Source organism: Canis lupus, chromosome 3 (assembly GCF_011100685.1).
Source record: "Canis lupus familiaris isolate Mischka breed German Shepherd chromosome 3, alternate assembly UU_Cfam_GSD_1.0, whole genome shotgun sequence".
In the NCBI taxonomy this organism is placed as follows: Eukaryota; Metazoa; Chordata; class Mammalia; order Carnivora; family Canidae; genus Canis; species Canis lupus.
The window spans coordinates 56393413-56414063 of record NC_049224.1 but is presented as its reverse complement, the minus strand read 5'-3'; the positions used below and the strand labels follow the sequence as shown (position 1 = coordinate 56414063).

At 50.3% G+C, this 20651-nt stretch overlaps 1 protein-coding gene across 1 annotated transcript; it reads right to left on the bottom strand.

Moving 5' to 3' along the window:
* Positions 1 to 16094: 16094 nt before the first annotated feature.
* Positions 16095 to 18782, bottom strand: MEX3B (mex-3 RNA binding family member B). The gene is made up of 2 exons (XM_038532095.1): positions 18473 to 18782; positions 16095 to 17623 (listed from the first exon to the last, which is right to left on the bottom strand). The coding sequence occupies exons 1-2, from the start codon at positions 18765 to 18767 to the stop codon at positions 16173 to 16175; spliced, it is 1746 nt and encodes a 581-aa protein (XP_038388023.1). The 5' UTR covers positions 18768 to 18782; the 3' UTR covers positions 16095 to 16172.
* Positions 18783 to 20651: the final 1869 nt, after the last annotated feature.

Below are 20651 nucleotides of genomic sequence, written 5' to 3'. Positions count from 1 at the left end.
ACCTTTAAAAAAAAAAAAAAGATGATGCAGCCAGGCAGCCTCCAGCTCTGCTCCTCCCCAACCCTTCTTCCACATGTGACCTCAGCAATCATCTACTGTAACCCAACATTTGGAAAAATCTCCCCGCTCCGGGTGACTGATGGGTCAGTGAGCTATAGGGATAGCCACTAAGTTGTACTTCAATTTACAGAAGCCAGTAAGAACTACCAGGGAGATTCTCAGAGGTCTTAGCAAGTGGCACACGGACTGCCCATGGCCACAAAGTTATGAGATTTCATAAACACCATACAGGGATGTGTTTTTGCATTCCTCTTGTCCTGTGCATCAAACCCTGCAGACTTTCCTATTTTGAGAAGTTCCTAAGTATGACCAATTGTCTTTGGAGGTGGGTTTGGATCATATTCTAACCATTAGGGAAGGATTAATTGGATTGCCCTGGAAGGGACTTCATTCTGGTTTCCAAATTTAATATATGGCCGAGTTCCATCAAGAACCTGCAAGGCCTGGCTCACTCACTCTCTTACAGCGTGTTGCTTGGCAGCTCCAACCTCACTAAGCAGAGGGTAAGATACTTAGGCAGTAAATTCAAAATCCCACCCCTTCCACCACTTCCTTGGTCCCAAACTTCTCATAAATTTTTTAGTGAAATTTAAGGTGGTTTTTCTCCCTAAGTGGGAAATATAGATTGGAGGTTTTCATTCATTTTGATCTCATCTTTGGAGTGGAATTGCTGGAATCTGACTGGCACGTGCTCCTAAAATGTATATTAATGAAGACTGAGCTCTTGAAATTAAACTTTTATGACAATAACACACTGATGTACATGCTCATACAAGAGAAGATCTAAAATACTGCTACTAATAATAAATGGATCTTAAAAGCTTCCTGGTAACAACTGTTTGTCTTTGATATTTAATTAACATGAAGCCAGAGCCAGTGTAAGGCTGTTGAGCAAATCCTAACAGTAATAAAATAGTAATGCACTTATTTATTCCTAGATGTCATTTAGATACAGTTAGCAATTCTTTTTTGTTTTCAGATATCACATTCAGTGAGTCTGGGGGTCAAATATGCTCCCATTAGATGCGCAGAACTGCTTACTGTGCTCTCGTGTGTCAACCTGCTTACGCGTTACATTGTGAGCAGTTCTTACCCTAAAGCACTTGGAAAAGAGTCTAAATCAAGCTCTTCCATCATGCAGCATTTAGGGTATTTATTCCATGTATTTTATCCTTGTCTCAACATGCTATATTTCAGTGTTCACCCCGATAACACATGCTTTCCAGTTTTTGCCCTTCCTCATAATTATTATTTGTTAATTATGTGCATCTCATACATTTCCGTGGTTAATCTTCCTTCCTATCTTTGGATTCTCTTCTAAAGTGTTAAATTGCTTCTTCTCTGTCTTCTGAAGCCCTGCTTCAGAAAACTTTCAAGCCAATTTGTAGGATCTACACTTCTACACTTCCTAATAGCCTTTAGCCTTTGATTATGTAAATATATGCTAAGAAACAAGACTTTTATTTAAAAAATAAACACTGGTTCTCTATAGTAAGTTTAAAGTAAGTGACAAGTGTTTGAAACGTTGTAGAATTTCTAAACTTAATTTGAAAAAGATGGAATAAATGAACGCTCAGAAATGTACACATTCCTATAAACAGAATATATGAACATACCTGTCTCCTATTAGTATCAGTATGTGTAAAACTCAACAATGGAGGTTTTCAGATAATCTAACTATATATTCATTGGTTAGAACAATTATGTAAAAACCATACTCAGAAGAAAGCTGGGAAACATTTGTAAGCTACACACACACACACACACACACACACACACACACACACAAAACTTTGAATGAAATAAGCAAGCACATGGGGCTCTTCCATGACATTCACCTCTTTATATGGCTGTCTGGGCTTTGCTTCCAAATGCATAGTTTACCGAAGGATAGAAATGCACCTTGTAATGTGGATAATCATGATAAACCTAAAGCAAGTTGTTTCAGGTCGTACAAAATTGTACCATGTCCCCTTGCTAAGGAGCACATCTTTCCTCATTTGAAGTCATCCACAGCAGAGTTAGCCCTTCCCCGGGGCTCTTGAGCTCTCAGGTGAGCCTGTGAGTAGAGGTAGGGAAGGTTTGATTTCTCAGCACGGTCAGAATATTACTAGGCACATGCACAAAAGCTTCCTTTTCCCCGAAACAGGCTTTTTTCCCTATCTGCTCTCCCCTGGTGGGAAGGAATTCTGTGGTAAACAAAAATATATGTAAAAGAGGGACATGACTTAAAATAGCTCAGTCAGAAAGTGAAATAGTGGTCACCAGAAGCAGGGGAGGGAAGTAATAGGGAGTTTTCATCTGAGCAGATGAGAAAGTTCTGGAGATGGATGATGTGATGGTTGCCCAGCAGGTGACTGTGCTTCATGCCACTGAACTGGGCACTTAAAAATTATTAAAATGGTAAGTTTGGGGCAATGTGTATTTTACCACATTTTTTGTTTTTGTTGTTGTTAAACATATAAAACGAGGAACATGTTACTAAAATAACACCTAGACATGATGCCGTTAGGATCTGTCAATGTTAGAAAGATTTGGTTGTCTTGTGGATGCTCTTCTCTATAGACAGGCTTACATGCTCTCCTACAGCACAGTACAAATGTGCCTCCCACGAGGAGGAGGTGTTAGAACTGCTAGGACTTGAAGCTTCTGCACAACGAAGGAAATAACCAACAAAACCAAAAGGCAACCTATGGGAAGGGAGAAGATATTTGCAAAGACATATCTGAGAAAGGGTTAGTATTCAAAATATATAAAGAACTTATAAAACTTAAGATCTGAAAAGCAAATAATCCAATTATTAAATGGGCAGAAGACACAAACAAACATTTCTCCAAAGAAGACACACGGATGGCCAACAGACACATGAAAAGGTGCTCAACATCACTCATCATCAGGGAGTGGCAAATTAAAACCACAATGAGATCCCACCTCACACCTGTCAGAATGACTGGAGTCAACAACACAAGAAACAGCAGATGTTGGTGAGGATGTGGAGAAAGGAGAACCCTCTTTCATTGTTGGTGGGAATGTAAACTAGTGCAGCCACTCTGGAAAACCGTGTGGAGGGTCCTCAAAATGTTATAAACAGAGCTACCTTATAAACCCATAATCACTACCAGGTATTTACCCAAAAATACAAAAACATTTATTCAAAAGGGTACATGCACCCCAATATTTATGGCAGCATTGCATTGCCTACAATAGCCTAACTATGTAAATAGCCCAAATGTCCATGGACTGATGAGTAGATGAAGAAGATGTGGTATATATGATGGGATATTACTCAGTCATGAAAAGAAAGAAATCTTGACATTTGCAACAACATGGATGGAGCTAGAGTGTATTATGTAAGTCAGTCAGAAGAAGACAAATACCATTTGATTTCACTCATATGTGGAATTTAAGAAGAAAAAAAAAAAAACCAAACAAGCAAAGGAGAAAAGAGACAATCTAAGAAACAGACTCTTAACTCTAGAGAACACATTGCTGGTCACCAGAGGGGAGGTGGCAGGGGGGGAACAGGTGATGGGGATGAAGGAGGCACCTGTTGTGATGTGCACCAGGTGATTATGAAGTGTTGACTCACTATAGTGTACACCTGAAACTAATGCGGCACTGTGTGTTAACTATGCTGGAATTAGAAAAAATAAGTAAAAGTTAATCATTTGAGAAGAGAAAAAGAACTGCTATCAGAAAGAGAACTGATAGAAAAAGGACTCCACATCCCTCCTCTAGGATGGAGATGGATCCCTCACGAGAGGACAACTCTACAGATAATACCAAAAGTGCCATGACGGAGAAGGAAGAGGGAGGAGGATAAGACAGTGGAGGGAAACCTGTGCACACATCCAATGTGGTCTGTGTTCAAAGTGAAAGCAACTCCATAAGAAACATCCAGAAGTGGTGTCCAGCCCCTATACCCCTGAGTCCCTGCAGCCCTCCTCACAATAGGAACAGCCTCAGTGTCCAATGACAGATGAATGCATAATGAAAATGTAGTATATATGTACACAATGGAATATTATTTGGCCTTGTAAAAGAAGGACATCCTGTCATTTGCAACAAAATGGATAGGACTGGGGGGACACCATGCTAAGTGACACAAGCCAGACACAGAAGAACAAATACTGCATGATCTCACTTGTATGTGCAATCTGAAGTAGTCAAACTCATAGAAGCAGAGAGCAGAATGGTGGTTAGAGGGGTAGGTGGGGGGAACCTGGGTGGCTCAGTGGTTGAAAGTCTGCCTTCAGCTCAGGTTATGATCCTGGGTCCTGGGATCGAGTCCCACAACCCTGCAGGGAGCCTGCTTCTCCCTCTGCCTATGTCTCTGCCTCTCTCTGTGTCTCTCATGAATAAATAAATAAAATCTTAAAAAAGAAAGAAGGAAGAAGGAATAGGGGTAAGGAGACATGAGGAGGGGATAGTCAAAAGGTACAAAATTTCAATTATGTGAGATAGATAAGTTCTGGAGATACACTACACAGCATAGTGCCTATAGCTAACAATGCTGTATCGTATAAATCAAATTTTGTAAGACATTAGATTTTATATTGTGTTCTTACTACTACTACTACTACTACTAATAATAATAATAATAATAAAGAAGCAGGAGGAAACTTTGGGAGGTGATGGATATGTTTATGGCCTTAATGGTGGTGATGGTTTCACAGATATACATTTATCCCCAAACTCAGTGAATTAAATATATTAAATGTGTATGTAAAAATGTATATAAATGCGGGATGCCTGGGTGGCTCAGTGGTTGAGCGTCTGCCTTTGGCTGAGAGCGTGAACCCAGAGTCCTGGGATCGAGTCCCACATCAGGCTCCCTGCATGAAACCTGTTTCTTCTCCCTCTGCCTGTGTCTCTGCCTCTGTGTGTATGTTTCTCATGAGTAAATAAATAAAATCTTTTAAAAATGTATATAAATGCATATGTACTGCGCTTTATGTCAATCATACCTCAATAAAGTGGTTTCCTTTATATTTTTTTAACAGAGAAAAAGAGAGTGAGTGTGGCGGGGGGAGGGGGGGACGACGGGAAGGGAGACAGAGAATTCCGAGCAGGTTCCACACTAAATGGACCCTAAGATCATGACCTGAGCCGAAATCAAAAGTCAGATGCTTACCTGATTGAGCCACCCAGGTGCTCCAATAAAATGGTTTCAAAAAAAAAAAAAAAACTATTTAATAGCCTTTCCTGTACTTATCTAGTTATGGTTTCCAATCCCTGCCCTACTCCCCCCACCCCAACACACACACAGGCCTTGCTAGGCCTAACGTGTTTGGTGAAACATGTCTTGCTGACAACTCCAGCCAGCCAGTGGCCAGAGCCCATGACCGGGGGAGTATGTCCAGTCCTCACCATACATGGCCACATGCCAGCAGCAGGTGTGATGGAGTTTGGATGGTCTGTGTGAGCTCTGACTCGAGAATGGGCTGGCAGCGTGACCAGGTAGTCAAGAAAGCATATGAGTGCCAAGGACGTGTCCCTGCTCCGAGTCCCTGGAGCTGATGGTGAGCCAGCCCAAAGCACAATATTTCCTGGAAAGCCAAAGTCCTCGAGTGGGGTAGCGTGGAAGTCAGAAGATTCGGGGTGTCCTGGTGAGGATCTTCAAATCTCTGATGGGCTGGTTGTTGGGCCAAAAGAGAAATCTGACTTGATCCACAAAGTGAAAGCTGCTGAGTGGAGCTTCGGCTTTTGGCTCCAGGCAAAGACCTGCTTTCTCACAGGTGGACCAGCTCAGGGGCACAAGACGGATGACCTCCATGGCCCCAAAACTCTCCCAGGAAACGGGGTAGAAGAGGCAACTCTAGCACCGAGGGAGGTTCTGTTTCAGCAAGACTACATTGAAGCTGCCTTCTTGCACCAAGACCCTGCCAGGCCCTGAAGGTCCTCAGCTCATTCCCCTTTCCCAAACCAGCAGTGGCCTTCCTGACCTAGGACCCTCACCACCTCCATCTTGGGCCACTGATCGCTCTTCTCAGTCCTGACTACAACCAGGCTTTCTTCTTCCTAAACCAGCATGTTCCTTAGGGAGCCACTGTGTCCACAGGCCCATGCCCAACCACATCAAATGTAAATGCTTCTCTTACCTTTCAAATCCCAGGGACCTCTCCCCACCGCTGTGAGTGCGTAAACCCCTGTTCCAGTAGACCTTTCTTTCTCTGTCTCACCAGACAGCCACTTGGATCTCTATTTTTATTTGTTTAAATAACGCATCTCCTAGGGATAGGGAATGGTCCAGGCAAAGGCACAAGTATGTGAAGACAGGAGATGTATTCAGGAAACAGTAAGCAAACGTGTTTCCTCTAAAATTCTATGGCTCCATTCAGTCATCCCTGAAACATCTCCATTCCTTTCTCTTTAATAGCAGGGACATAGCCACTGAGACTTCAAGTCCCCACCTCACCCTGTCCCTCTGCACTCTCCAGGAACCCCCTCTGCCACCATACCGTCAATTCTATGAGGTGGAAGCCTTCAGAATTGCCATCATTTGGGGCTCCGAAAGGTCCAACACCAGTGATTTCATATGACTCAGTCGAAGATTTTTGCAAGGCCCTTTGCACTCTCTCCTCTCCTCGGGCTATCCCAGATGCTCTTCGCCGCTCTCACACTGAGCCATCTGCTTCCAGGATCAGGGCCAGGGCTCCTCACCAGCATCCCCAGCCTATCCTGGCTCTGGCCCAGTTCATCCGGCTCACGGTTACGAGAGAGTGATATGAAAAGCGTAGCCCCTGAAGGCCTGAGAGACGCACGCCGAAACCCTCAGCCAGGCCTTCTGGGCCCTCTATAGTCTCCATCTGACCTGCTTTTGCAATCCTTTGTACTGTTTCGTTCAGCTGGAGCCCTCCCTGGAAGGAGCCTGTGCCTGGAGCTTGCCCAGGCCAGTGGTTCCCAAACCTGGCTTCGCATCAGAGTCCTGGGAGCTGTTACATCATCAATCTGTCAGTTGATCGATCCAGCTTCATGGTCATTCATATACGGGCTTACGATGTTCTTGTACTTCAAACATTTTTTAAATTCATAGATTATTCCTTTGAGCAGTTTTACTTAGGTTTACACCCAAGTTTAGCAAGAAAGTTATAAGGAGTTAGGGATGCCTGGCTAGCTCAGTCAGTAGAGCACACAGTTCTTGATCCCGGGGTTGTGAGTTCGAGCACCGCACTGGATGTGGGGATGACTTAAAATGTAAAGTCTTTAAGGAAGAAAAAGTCCAGAGAGTTCTCCTATACCCCTCCCTCCCTCCCTCCCTCCCTCACACACACACACACACACACACACACACACACACACACAGCCTCCCGACCAACCACCGTTATCCCACATCAGTGGGGTGCATTTCTTACAGTCAATGAACCAACTCTGACCCATTATCAGCTGAAAAAAGTGCTTTTGAATGGGTAATATTTATTATTTAAAAAGATGTGAACACTACAAAAGGATATGCAAGAAAAGCAAGCCTCTCCCCAGCCCCTGACCCCCAATCTTACTCCCCAGAGGCATATTCTATATATCCACAATCACACCTGCATGTATGTCTCCATATACAATTTTAATATCAATGTAGCATCCCGTCTATGTAATAATGCACCTTAACTTTTTCTTTTTAAAGATTCTGTTTATTTATTCATGAGAGACACACAGAGAGGGACAGAGACATAGGCAGAGGGAGCCCAATGTGGAACTCGATCCCAGGACCTGGGGATCATGACCTGAGCTGAAAGCAAACGCTCAATCATTGAGCCACCCAGGCGTCCCAACTTTTTCTCTAATAATGCATATTGGAAATTACCTAATATAAGTACAAATTAAAAGGTTTCCTTCTCTTCCACAGCACCTTGCAAAGTGTTGTCTAAGGTATATATTTACATCTTTAACTAACCACCCCTACTGATGGCTGTAGGGACTTGGTTAAACTGCAGATTCCCAGGCTCCTCCCAAAGGTATTGATTTTCTAACGGGTGGATCCGGGAATTTTTTTTTTTTTAGGACTTTTCCGGGTTTCCCTCACATAGACATCTCAAGGGACAAAGCCGCTTACAAAGCAGGGAGTGCGGACCAACTAACCCACCCGGGAGGTCCCCGCTATAGGTGTGGTGGTGATAAGTAACCCCAAATATCAGAGTCCTGCTTGTAGAGAGCTTCTCAGCGCTCATTTTCTTATAGGGTCATACACTACTGTTGAGGTGCTTTCCGGACTCTGGAAGGAATGGTAAGGCAATACTATCATGGTTTTAATGAGAAATGGGTTTTATGGACTCTAAATTCATGGTGGTGGGGTGAGATATTTTCAGTTAACAATATATTAAATGTACTCCTAAAACATTGGAGTCACTTCTGAAAATTCTGTGAAAGCAAAAGCTCTCCAGATATCTGTGCAGGGCGTGGTTAGAAAGATCTCAGTTTCCAGAAATCCCTAGTCTCCACTTCACCAATGATTCCCTGTTGGGCAAGGTATTTAAGCTCTGTTTCTTGGGCTGTAAAATGAGGACCATAATGATATCGATATTATCCACCTCCTCAGGGGATCGTCATGAGGTCAGTTAAATAAAAACATTTTGAAAAGTGTAATGTCTCCTGTGCAAAATAAAATAATGGCATTGCATCACTTTTCAAGGTACATTGTCCATCAAAATGTTCTGATGTAGAAGATTCGACTCAGGTAAAATTGACCAACACCACTCATGCCTCCTACTTTGAATTTTTCAAATTATTTTTGACCTACGAAAATAATGCAATGACATGGTAGAAAAAACCCTAAGGGTCATGAGGATATAAAATGAAAAAAAGTCCATATATCAGACGTATGGATTAATAGGTAGTGATAGATAGATGCCCTTTCCATAGGTCACACATTATCCTAAATGCTCCTCAGTGCAACACTTTGTTAATAGTAATAACATTACTATTATCATCCCTATTGCATAAATGATAAACCCGAGGTGCAGAGAAGTTTAGTAATTTTCCCAAATTATACAGAGTGGCAGAGCCAAGTGTCCTGTCATCACCCCCAAATATCCATCTTACTCCCCAAAAATGACCACTGTTCAACAATTAATTGCATATCTGTATAGTCTTCTATTTCTGCATAACAAATTACACTGAAACTTGGACACTTGACACAAAATGCATTTATTGTCTCACAGTTTCTGTGGTTCACGAATCAGGGTTTGGCTTAGCTAGGAATCTCTGACAAGGTCTCCGCAAGGTTGTGGTTGACATGTTGGCCAGGGCTGTGGTCTCATCTCAAGATTCAACCTAGGGACTCTGCTTCCAAGCTCATTCTCATGGTTGTCGGCTGATCCCAATTCCTGACAGACTCCTGGGCTGAGAACTTCAGTTCTTCATGGCCAGAGACTCCCCCTTACCCCAATTTCTCACCCCATAGACCCCTCGCAGGGCTGCCTCGGGACATGGCTTCATCTGGAATGAACAGTTTGAGAGGCTGGAGCCAGCACAGAAGCCACAGTTTTCTTTATAACCTAACTTTAGGGGTCATGTGCCACATTCTGTTCATTAAAAGCAAGTCACAGGGACACCTGGGTAGCTCAGTGGTTGAGCATCTGTTGTCAGCTCAGAGTGTGATCCTGGGGTACTGGGATCGAGTCCCACATTGGACTCGCTGCATGGAGTCTGCTTCTCCCTCTGCCTCTCTCTGTGTCTCTCATGAATAAATAAATAAAATCTTTTTTAAAAAGAAGAAGAAGAAGCAAGTCACAAAGTCCAACCCTCACTCGAGGAGAGGGATTACCCAGGGGGTGATTATCGGGAGGTGGGGATCACAGAGGGCTAGCTTGAAGGGTGCCTATCACGATAGCCTCAGAACCTTTTCTATGCACGCAAAACTTTGCTTTCACAAAAAGCCTGTCTTTTGGGTTTCTCCTCTACAGACATCAAGGTGATGATTCTGTTTATTATAATATCTAGAATTCCACTCTGTGTAGGTTATAGAGCTTAATAAACAAATCTCCTAGTGATGGGCATGTAGGTTATTTCAAGTAAAATAGCCTTTTCTCACTAATTTTCCAGATACTTACTGAGTACCCTTGTGGGCTCTGTGTCAGGTGTTGGGGGCTCAGAAATGGAAGGATGAAACCCCTGCCCTTGAGGCATACTCAGCCTAGTGGAACAGAAAGACCAATAAACAAACAACTGTGAAAAAAAAAACCAAACAAACAAACAACTGTGAGAAACACCAGCCGGTGCTGCCATAGAAGGAGGCACAAGGAGTCCTTAAGCCCAAAAGAGGGGCTCAGCACGACTGACACTTCCAGAATGATGTGAGCCATCACTCTTCCCCTCAGATGAGGAAACTGAGTCACAGACCCATCATGTCTTCCACCCACACCTCCCATGAAGACATGTGCTCCAGATGAATGCCCAAGGTAATGAAGCCAATGGGAGAAAACAGAAAAAGAACTTCGCATCCTAGAGGCTAAACAATGGATTGATTACATTTTACTTTTCAGTCAGGGGTTTGGCACCTTTTTTGTCACTAAGTTAGTTCAGTTGACATTTTTAAGGAGTTTTTTTTTTTTTTAAGTATTCTGTACTCATTTTATCCTCATCAAATTGTGTGTGTGTGTGTGTGTGTGTGTGTGTGCACCTGGGAAGAATATGTTATAGAATGAGCTTAATGTTCACTGTTCAGCTGGTCACAAAACAGCCAAGAGATCACAAGGCTTTGGCACAGAAAGGCCCATGTGCTTCTACGGCGCTATTCGTGTTCTCACTTCCCATCAGCAGCACGGGCACATGGCCAGGAGTCCTGAGAGCTGTGAGGCCCTTGCTCCACTTTCCAAATCAACTACACTTATCAATAAGAAAGAACCATCATCCCCTTGCTTGACCGTTGTGTGATGAATGAGTGCTCACTCTTTCTGAAAATACCTCCTATAAAAGCCATTTTTTCTGAAGCGGTAAAGATAGGAGCTTTGGATTCACGTGGAATCCTAGTCCAGTGCTTATGACTATGTGGTCTTAGGTAGGTCATTTAACTTCTCAACAACTCAGTCTTTTTATCTTTGAAATGGGTTTACTCATAGTCACCCTGTTGGGCTGGGTGGGCACAGCGATGGCCCAATAAACTGCCACCAGCACATAAGGGATGCTTAACTCCTCCTCCCCACTTTCCTTTTCCTGGAAAGTAGAGGGAGCAGGAGCCATATGGGGGGGATAACCTTTACCACTTGAAGCATCATCAGTGGGGGCACAGTCAGGTTTCCATTGGATCAGGGGAGGGAGGAAGGCAAATGGTGGGCAGTACTCCGCATTAGAAGGACCCGTGTTCCCTAGCTACTCGGGAATGACCTTCTCAAGGTCAGAGTCATCGACACTGATACAAATTCCACCTCTTCCCAAGTTACCTTGTTCTCCATTGAGCTTTAAGGGCGGCTACTACCAGCGCCACACTGGCCTGCAGGCTCAAGACCCCCGTGAGAGGGGGCAAATTTGTCCACACTTCTTGGAAAGATAAGGCTTAAGAGATAAAAGCACTGGCCTGCCTCATATCTGAAGGCCACTGAAGATAACGAGGCTTTTCTCAAGAGCCAATTGTGGTAGGATAAGGCAGACGCAGGAAACAGGGAAAAGGGAAAGGCTGCTGGCACCGAATCCATTCCCAGAATTCTCCAGAACCTGGTTTCGCCCTGACGAAGCAGAAGGAGCACAAGCCTGAGAAAAGCCAGGTTTGCATTCATTCGGACCGCATTGCGAGTATTTGCATTTTCCCACAAATAGGCACAGTAAGCTGTCAGTGGTGCCTCCTGCACGGCCGTGGGAAGGATCACGGCAGAGAACGGGACAGAAAGTGCTGTGAACATTCCATGCAAGCGGTATTGCTCATCGATCGGGTGCAAACTAGCCCTGTTTGGTGCATAAAGGAGTTCTTGAATTCTGCTCCCCAGAGCTCAGGCGTCAGCTGTGCTCCCCCAGCAGCCCCCCTCCCCATATTCCTGATGTCACTGGAGCTACCCTGGCTAGTAGATAATCCCACCAGAAGATGGCTGAGGGTCAATCTTTATGCATTTAAACATCAGAAGAATATCACCAATTTCTTGTTTTGTTTTTTTTTGGGGGGTTGTATATTTTTTATTGGAGTTCAATGTGCCAACATATAGCATATCACCCAGTGCTCATCCCGTCAAGTGCCCCCCTCAGTGCCTGTCACCCAGTCACCCCATCCCCCCCGGGCCACCTCCCCTTCCACCACCCCTTGTTCGGTTCCCAGAGCTAGGAGTCTCTCATGGTTTGTCACCCTCTCTCATTTTTCCCACTCATTTTCCCTCCTTTCCCCTATAATCCCTTTCACTATCTCTTATATTCCCCGTATGAATGAGACCATATAATGTTTGTCCTTCTCCGACTGACTTACTTCACTCAGCATAGAATATCACCAATTTCAAGGCAGTGAATAAACAGCAGGGAAGATACATTTGCTTTGTCTACATCAGGGTTTCTCACACCCTGGGCCACATTAATTCCATCCTGTGCCTTGTAAGACATCTAACAGCATCCCTGGACACTACTCCCTAGATGCCAAGAGGAGTAACCCCAGGTGTCATACCCAAAAATGTCCCCAGAGACTGCCTAAATTTGGGGAGAGTGCAAAATCACCCCCGTGATTTCGTACCATTAGTGTACACAAATGGGAGCGGGGAGAGATGTCTGTTTGCTGGCCTTTTGTTGCTGAAAGATTTCAGAGGGGTATAAAAGCAGAAAGGGAAGGCGCTGCCAGTCTCAGGGCATGAACGGGGCATCTCTCACCTCTCCGGCGGGAGGACTGTCACCTCCACACCCAGTGAACACCTCCACGTGGGGCTGTCATTCAGGGTATCTGGGGAATGGGACAGAGGGCTTGCCTTGGATCAAAAGCTAACGCCATCTGATACCATGAGCATTTTCCACAACCTGTGCTGGTGACAAGGGCCTGCCCTGCAGGGGAAACCAATGGTCTAAAAGAGAGAAAGCTCTTTCTCTTAAGAAACCAACATTTATTAATAATACATCCCCAAACTTCATGTCAACAAAGGGAGCTTCTCACCGCAAAGAAATATAGGCCATCCAAGGGGATGTTAGCGGCCTCAAGACCTTTTTTTTCCAAAGCAGTATATGGACCACAAGATACCTCTACATGTAAGAGCCCATAAGAAGCTCAGGCAAGGCTTTTGGGTTTTGTTTGCCTTCTGTGTAATCATTCTGCCAAAGCAGAAAAGCAAAGTTACACTGGTAAAGAAGTAAGTGTAAAAAGAATCTTGGTTCTGTTCTAGGCATTTCCGAACAGCTAGCAGGAAAGGTGGAATTGGACTAGAATATTGCTGTTTGCCAGGCCTCGGCCAACCTCCAGTCCTTGAGGGAGAAGAGAGGAGGTAAACGCCGACTGGGAACGTTCCAGAGTTGGAGACGATGCCAGAAATTTCCCAAGCTGGGCCACTCCTTTTTCCCTTCCCACTCCGGATTCCAGCCTCTTGCCTTCACACGGCAGCATTTAAACCAAACCAATCAGGAGCTATGATGTGACTCAATTTCTGGACAAATAAACATTAATACAAAGGGAAAAGAGGAACCACCACCAATATATACTGTAGCCCACTGTTTGGACTCACCTGCTAAATGTTACCCATCAGCACAGATTAAAACAAAAGCCTGCCACAATCTGGGCAGACACCATTCCCCAGGGGCAGCTCAGCTGGAAAGTTTGCTGGAAATTCAGTGGCATGGTCTGATCAATTTTTAAATACTCTCTAGAAGACAAGAGTTCAGGTCAAGTGAAAGCACAGGGCTCCATCGCTTGACAAAACCCCACAGCCAGGGAGCAGGTGTAGCCTGCCAAAAGCAAACAAAAACTTCTCTCAAACAACAACAAATAGTTAACACCCTCAGCCTGTCAACACCAATTAGCCTGCCTTCCCAGCAGAAGCCTCTTAAGACAGACGGGTCCTGAAATCCAGCTAGGTCCTCTGCGAGCGGAAACTGTCACTGGGTGGCTTCTCCCAGGGAAGTGACCCTCAGTGGAAACCTACACCAGCAGGCACAGCCCTTAGGCCCCCTCTACCCGCCCCCCCACCAGGGGTCCCGCTGGGTGGGATTCTAACTTTGCTGGACTCCAGGCACTTTTGCTTTGGCAGGCTTCTTCCTGCATAATAATACCTATGTTAAAATTTACTTTTGATAGAACTTTAAATACTTTCATATTTTATTTTCTTAGCATTTCAGGCAAGTTTTAATTAATAGGTTCTTGCGGACCTGAAAATTAAAACATTCCCTTTGAATAATTTCATTTCCTGTGGGGGTTTCTTTCTTCTAATTTGAAAAGAAATTAAACGTTTTCCTGGGGCCCCCTGAAGGTGTCAGGGGCCCTAGGCTCCATGCCCACCACTTCTCAGGGAAAAGCAAGCCCTGATTAGAAGGAACTTGCAGTTCTTACAAAATACTGTTACCCGTGGTCTGTACATCCAGCTCAGCACAGCTCTGGCCTATTCGAAAGCCCATTCTATTGATAAAATACTGACATAACATGCCTGGAATGTACACATTTTCACTTGTCACTTAAGAGTGATTTACACAGGTGTACTCCAAGGCGCTTAAAACAAAACAAAACAAAAAACCAACTCACCACACAAGATAGATTTTCTTCAATATTTTATTTATATAGAAATACTTAAAAAATGAAGTAGCACCATTACTTAAGTTTTTACCTTTATTATGTAGAACTTTAAATGTCAGAAAAATAAAACTCTTGATACAATTTCAAATCTTGTCTCAGCAAATATAATATTAGTATTTGACCATGAGGTTAAAGGCCCTTTATCATAAAATAAAATATATTTTGTTTTTTAAACTTTGCTCAGTAAAGTACATTTAAGCTCAAGTAACGTCACCTACATATACATAAACAAGTGGTAAACAAATGTATTAAAATAGAAATACTAAAACTATAGTGGCCCAACAGAATTTTTGTAGCTTGCACTGAATTCTATTTATACAAATGTTAGAAAGCATCAACAGTTCCTTTTGACATGTTTATACATTTCCGTTTTTTTTGTAATAATATAGAATAAAATATGCTTTATATCACTGAATAGAAAATATGCTGGGTGAAGCATTTCTAGAAGATTTGTCTGAACCTATAAAATCTCCATCCCAACAGAATACTGTTCAAAACATTACACATTTTATGGTTTTGTAATTCCGTCACGATTGTGTGGTTATTAAAATAATACAGTGTTCTTTGCCATAAGGCCATACTAAAATAAAAAGATTTAACCCAGCTACAAAAAAGTTCACTGAACTTAAATTAAAATACTTGTAAACATCTTTGCAATATGAAATATAATTTTTCAAGTCAAAAAAGAATAAAATACTTCAATCTGTATTAATGCAATTTCTCTTTTAAAACTTTTAAACGTTTTTTAATATATAAGAGATATGTTACAGTTTGTTTAACTTTTATAAAGCTGCAGTATCCTGGTTTCACAGGTACTCCTGGCCCTTCCAAACATTCAGAAAGGATCCACTGTGTTCTATAATAAGCATCGTAGGAACCCAGCCACAGAGGGGAACACACTAAAACAGTCCACACATCCCATAAGCACTATTATTATCATCTTCATCATAATCATTATTGTTCATTTTTTTTCCTACTTAAAGAAAATGGAAAACTTTGTGGGGTTTTTCTTCTTTTGGAAGCCTCCTATGAAGTACAGTGTAAAAACTATCATTACTAGAATGTCGCCGTTCCTATTATTTATAGAGCATGCATTTCAGGTGGTTCGGGGGTTTCCCAGGCTATAGGACTCTGGATGCAGATATCCTGGCAAGTTCCTTTGTTTAAAAATTACTTTAAAAAACAAAAACAAAAAACAAAAAACAAAAAACGAGCGGATACTACAGCTTTCCAAGCTCCTCTCGGATCTCAGAGTGTGAGCAGGGCGGGGGTGGGGCGGTGAGCGGGGTGGGGGAGGGAGGAGAAAGTGGGGCACCAAGGCGGCGGGCAGGGGGGCTGGGGGGCTGGGGGGCTGGGGGGCTGGGGGGCTGGGGGAGGACGCCGAGGCCGCGGGGGAGGGGCCCCCTGCCCCCGCCGGGTGCGCGCACGCGCGCTGCCTTCAGGAAAAGATGCGGATGGCCTGAGTGACCGCGGTGTGGCAGACGGGGCACTCGGGCTCGCTCTTCTCGCAGATGCGGTTGGCGCACTCCATGCAGAAGAGGTTGTGGCCGCAGGGCACCAGCGCGGCGATCACCTCGCTCTCGAAGCACACGGAGCAGTCGCGGCTGCCCTTCCGCCGCAACCCCGACGACGAGGAGGAGGAGCTGGAGGAGGAGCTGGACGACGACGAGGAGCCCGAGGTGTCCGACGGCTGCAGCCCGGGCAGCTGCGCCCCCAGCCCGTTGGCATAGGCGGCGTAGGTCAGGCCCCCGCCGCCCGGGTCGCTGCGCACGCGGCGGGCCAGGTGGTGCTCGCCCGCCCCCGGGGCCATGTGCAGGGGCGGGGACAGGCGCGGGCAGCTGGCGCCCGGGTGCAGCCGCCGGTGCACCAGCAGCCCCAGGTTGGCATTGGAGGGCGCGCCGGCGCCGCCCCCGGGGAAGACCACGGAGGAGGACGACGCGGACGAAGACGCGGACGAAGAGCAGGACGAGGACGCGGGCGCCGCGGGGCCGCCGCCAGGGGAGCGCTCGAACTGCGCCCAGAGCAGGGGCGCCCCGGGCGGGGGAGCGGGAGCCGGGTCGAAGGTGGGCTGCAGCTCCGGGCAGCCGTCGGGGGAAGGCACGGGGGCCTCCCCCGCCGCGTACGTGTATCCGTTGCCGTTGTTGTTGTTGTTGCCGTTGTGCGCGAAGCTGAGCGCGGGGCTGGGGGGGCTGTAGTCCGCCAGGCGCGGGGTGGCGGCTGCGCTGCCGCCGGTCCCCCCGCCGAAGTAAGAGTCTGTGGAGGCGCTGCCGAGCGAGCTGGAGCTGTCGTTGCGGTAGCTGGAGAAAGGCTTGCGGCCGGGGGTGGGCGTGATGCTGGGGGTGGGCTTGCTCCAGAGGCTGCCGGGGCCGGACCCGCCGGACCCGTGGTGCAGATCGAAGCCCACGTCCGTGCCGTTGGCGTGAAAGTCGTTTTCGTCTGTGAGCTCAATGATGCCGCCGGTGCGCAGGGCGATATGCGCCTCTATTTCCTCGCGAGCCCGGTCCACGTTCTCGGGCATGCCGGTCACCTCGAACACCGGCTCCTTGTCGCGGCTGGGCGTCACGATGTACGTGTGCGTCTGTTGTTGGATGCGCTTGATGGTCGCGCCCTTGGGCCCCACCACGAGCCCCACCACGCGGTAGGGCACCCGCACCTGGATGGTGGTCTGTCCCGGCAGGTTGGGCGGCCCGGGCACTGCGCCGTTGAGCGCCGTGTTCTTATTCCGCGAGGCGCGGATCATGGAGAAGTGCTCCGCCGCAGAGATGATCTCTCTCCGAGCCATGGCCACATCCTCCTTCCTGCCCGTCACAACAAAGACAGGCTCCTCCCCGCGAACCGGGGTCTTGATGTAAGTATTGGTCTTCGCCCGCAGCGCTTTGATTTTACAACCTGGGAGCCAGGGCGGGGGTGGGGGGGTGGGAGGGGGGTGGAGTGGGAGAGAGAGAGAGAGACAGACACGCCCATTATCCCGGGGTAACCGCGGGGACCCGGGACCGCCCGCGGCCAGGGCTGCGCGACGGCAGGACACGCTTTGGGCGGAAAGGGGGCGGCTCCCTCCCTGACCCCGGGCCACGCCACGGGCCGGGAAGCGGGTTCCCCCCGCGAGGCGCTCGAGGAACAGCCCATTGGCTGCCCGGCCCTCCCCCAGTGACTGCAGTCGTCCCGAGCAAACCCGAGAATCCCAGAAAAAGTCAGCTGGGGAGATGCTGCTAGGATCCAGCGGGGCGCGCGGTCCCGCCCTGGAGACGCGGCGGAGGGGTTCGGGGACGACGGCCGAAGCCGCGATGCCCCAGAACTGGGGGACTGATGGGAGGGGGGGGGCAGTCCCGGGACCCATTGTTCCTCCTCTGGGCTCCATTCCGCTCTGCAGAAATCCAGAATCCTCCTCCCATCCGATGCTCCCTCCTCCTCCTCCCCCTCCCAAAGGACCGATCAAAGGCCCCCTCCCCCAAGCATCTTGTATTTAAATTCTATTTCCCGGGGTGGGCTAGGTGGGGGGCGCTAGGGGAGAAGGCAGTGATTTTAGCAGGATGGAGCGCATCCCGCCGAGGCAGCGGCGCGGCTCCGGGAGACAGCCTGCCTGCACTTTCTTTGTCTGGGGCGCCGGCCCCTCGCGCGGCTCTTCCTCTCTCCTCGAGCTCGCGGGCGCCGCGGATCCCGAGCCCTCCCGCGCCCTTCCCGCGGGGCGGCGGCCCGAGACCCTCTGCCCCTCCCGCTCCCCGTCTCCGCCGGACCCACCTTGGCGCCCCACGATCTCGGCGACGTGCTCGGAACTGGGCACCGGTACGCACTCGGTCATGTTCACGCTCTTCTTGCGCGGCTCGCTGTCGTACAGAGAGGCGCCCTCGTCACTGTCCAGCCCCAGCAGGGAGAGCTGGTCGAGCGCGAGCTGCAGGGCTCTTTGGTCATCCAGGGTCTCGCCGCCGCCGCCGCCGCCGCCGCTGCCGCCGCCGCCGCCGCCGCCGCCGCCGCCGCCTCCCCCTCCGCCGCCGCTGCCGTGGCGCTCCAGGTCTGCAAACAGGGAGCTGGGCATCGCTCGGCCGTGCGCGCCGCGCCCCCGCCGGCCCTCGGCTCGGCGGCCAGAAGCTGCGGCCACAAAGGCAGCCGGGAAGCGAGCGGTCAGGGGCGGGGAGGCCGGCCGGCTGCCGCGGGCTCCGTGGCTCCTTTCTCGGCGCCGGGAGGACTGGGTCGCTCGGAGCGGTCCGCGCCGGGCAGTGGCCGCGGGAGCCCCCGCCTGGGTCCCCACCCCAGGTCTGCCGGCGGGTGGGGCGGGGGCAAAGCTCGAGCGGCAGCCGCGCGTGCCCCCCGAGTGCCCGGCTGGCTGGCCACAATGCCGAGCGAGGAGCGAGCAGGCGAGCGACAGCAGCGTTTCTTTAAGGAGCCCCTCCCCGGCTCCTCTCCTCCCTCCCGCCCGCCCGCCCGCCCGCCCTCACTCAGCGCTTTTTCCTCCTCTCCTCCCCGCCTCTTGACTGAGCCTCTGCAGCCAGACGGCTCCGGAGGGGGACGAGGGAGGCGCAACGTCACCGGCGGGAGCTGACACTACAATGCTACTGACACTATCGCTGGGGGAGGCGATTGGCGCGCGCCGGGCCGGGGGCGGGCGGAGGCCGCGGTCGGGGCGAGCCGGGAGCGAGCGCCCCCCGCCCCGCCCCGCCCCCGCGCCCGCGCCCGCGCCCGCCGCAGCCCGCCCCGCTCTCCGCCCGGCCGCGCCCCTCCCCCGCCGCCGCGAACGCCTCTCTTTGTTGTCGAATGCGGGACCGGCAGGCTCGGGACCCTCGCGCGCACCTACCGGCCGAGGACGGCCTGTCCCCAGCTCTGCTCCCCCGCCTGACGGGGACCAGGGGACGCGCCCAACTCTGCGGCCGGCGGCCGGCCCGAAGCGAACGGTCCTGAGAAAGTCCCGTTAGCGTCTCCAAATAGACCGCCCCGGGAGCCCTCGGTGCCGCTGGGAGGAGGGGCTACTGTGTGCCCCGCAGGGCGGTCCGAGCGGCCGGACGCGGGGAGTGGGACTCGAGGTCCCGTTGCGCTCGGACACAGCGGCTCCTGGCGCGGGTTGCCCACCTGCGCGGGAGCGCAGGCGACACAAAGGCACAGGCCCGCCCGCATCGCTCCCGGCGCGCGCGCCCGCAGCCCCGCGCCCCGCGCCCCGCGGGCGGCACTCGGTCCGCCCGGCCCCGACCCTGCGACTGGGCCAGCCGGGCAGCCGCCGCGGCGCGGGGCCGCCCACCCCCCCCGCCCCTGCGGCCCACGACCCGCGACCCCCGACCCCCGGAGCGCGCGGCGCGGGGGCCCTGCACTCGCCCCGCGCGCCGGCCGAGCCCCCGCGGGCGCTGGCACGTGCACGAGCGCCGCGCCGCCACCGCGGGGACGCCGGCCATGGCTCCGGCGGGCAGCGAGGGCGTGCGCGCGCCGCCGGCCCGTCCCTCCCCGCCCCGCGGCCGGGCATGCGCGGTGCGCGCGGGGAACGGGCGGGCCCTTTAAGGCGGGAGCGGACGGAGCGCGCCCCGGCCCCTCCCGCGGCCCCGCCCCGCCCCGCCGGGAGGTGTGCGCCCGCGGCCCGCCGCTCTTTGTGCGCTTCTCGGGGTGGGGCTGGCGGCGGAGGGAGGGCGCGCCCCGGCCGGCGGGCACGGCGAGCGGCGCCCCCTCCCGGACCTGCCGGGGCCGCCTCCGAGCGCGAGAGAAGAAAGGAGGCTTTGAGGGCCCGGGCCCGCCGCCCCGTCCCCCCGCGCTCGGCCCCGCGGCGCCGCCACCCGGCCGGTGGCCCCTCGGCCCCGCGCGCGCTCCTCTCCTTTGTTCCCGGCGCCCCCGGGCTCTCCGCGCCCCCGCGCCCGGCCGGCGGGGCCGCTCCGCAGGGCGGCCGGGGCTGCGGTTTCCCGCCCGGGACAATGGGGCCATGTGGCCGCCGCCGCGGACCGGC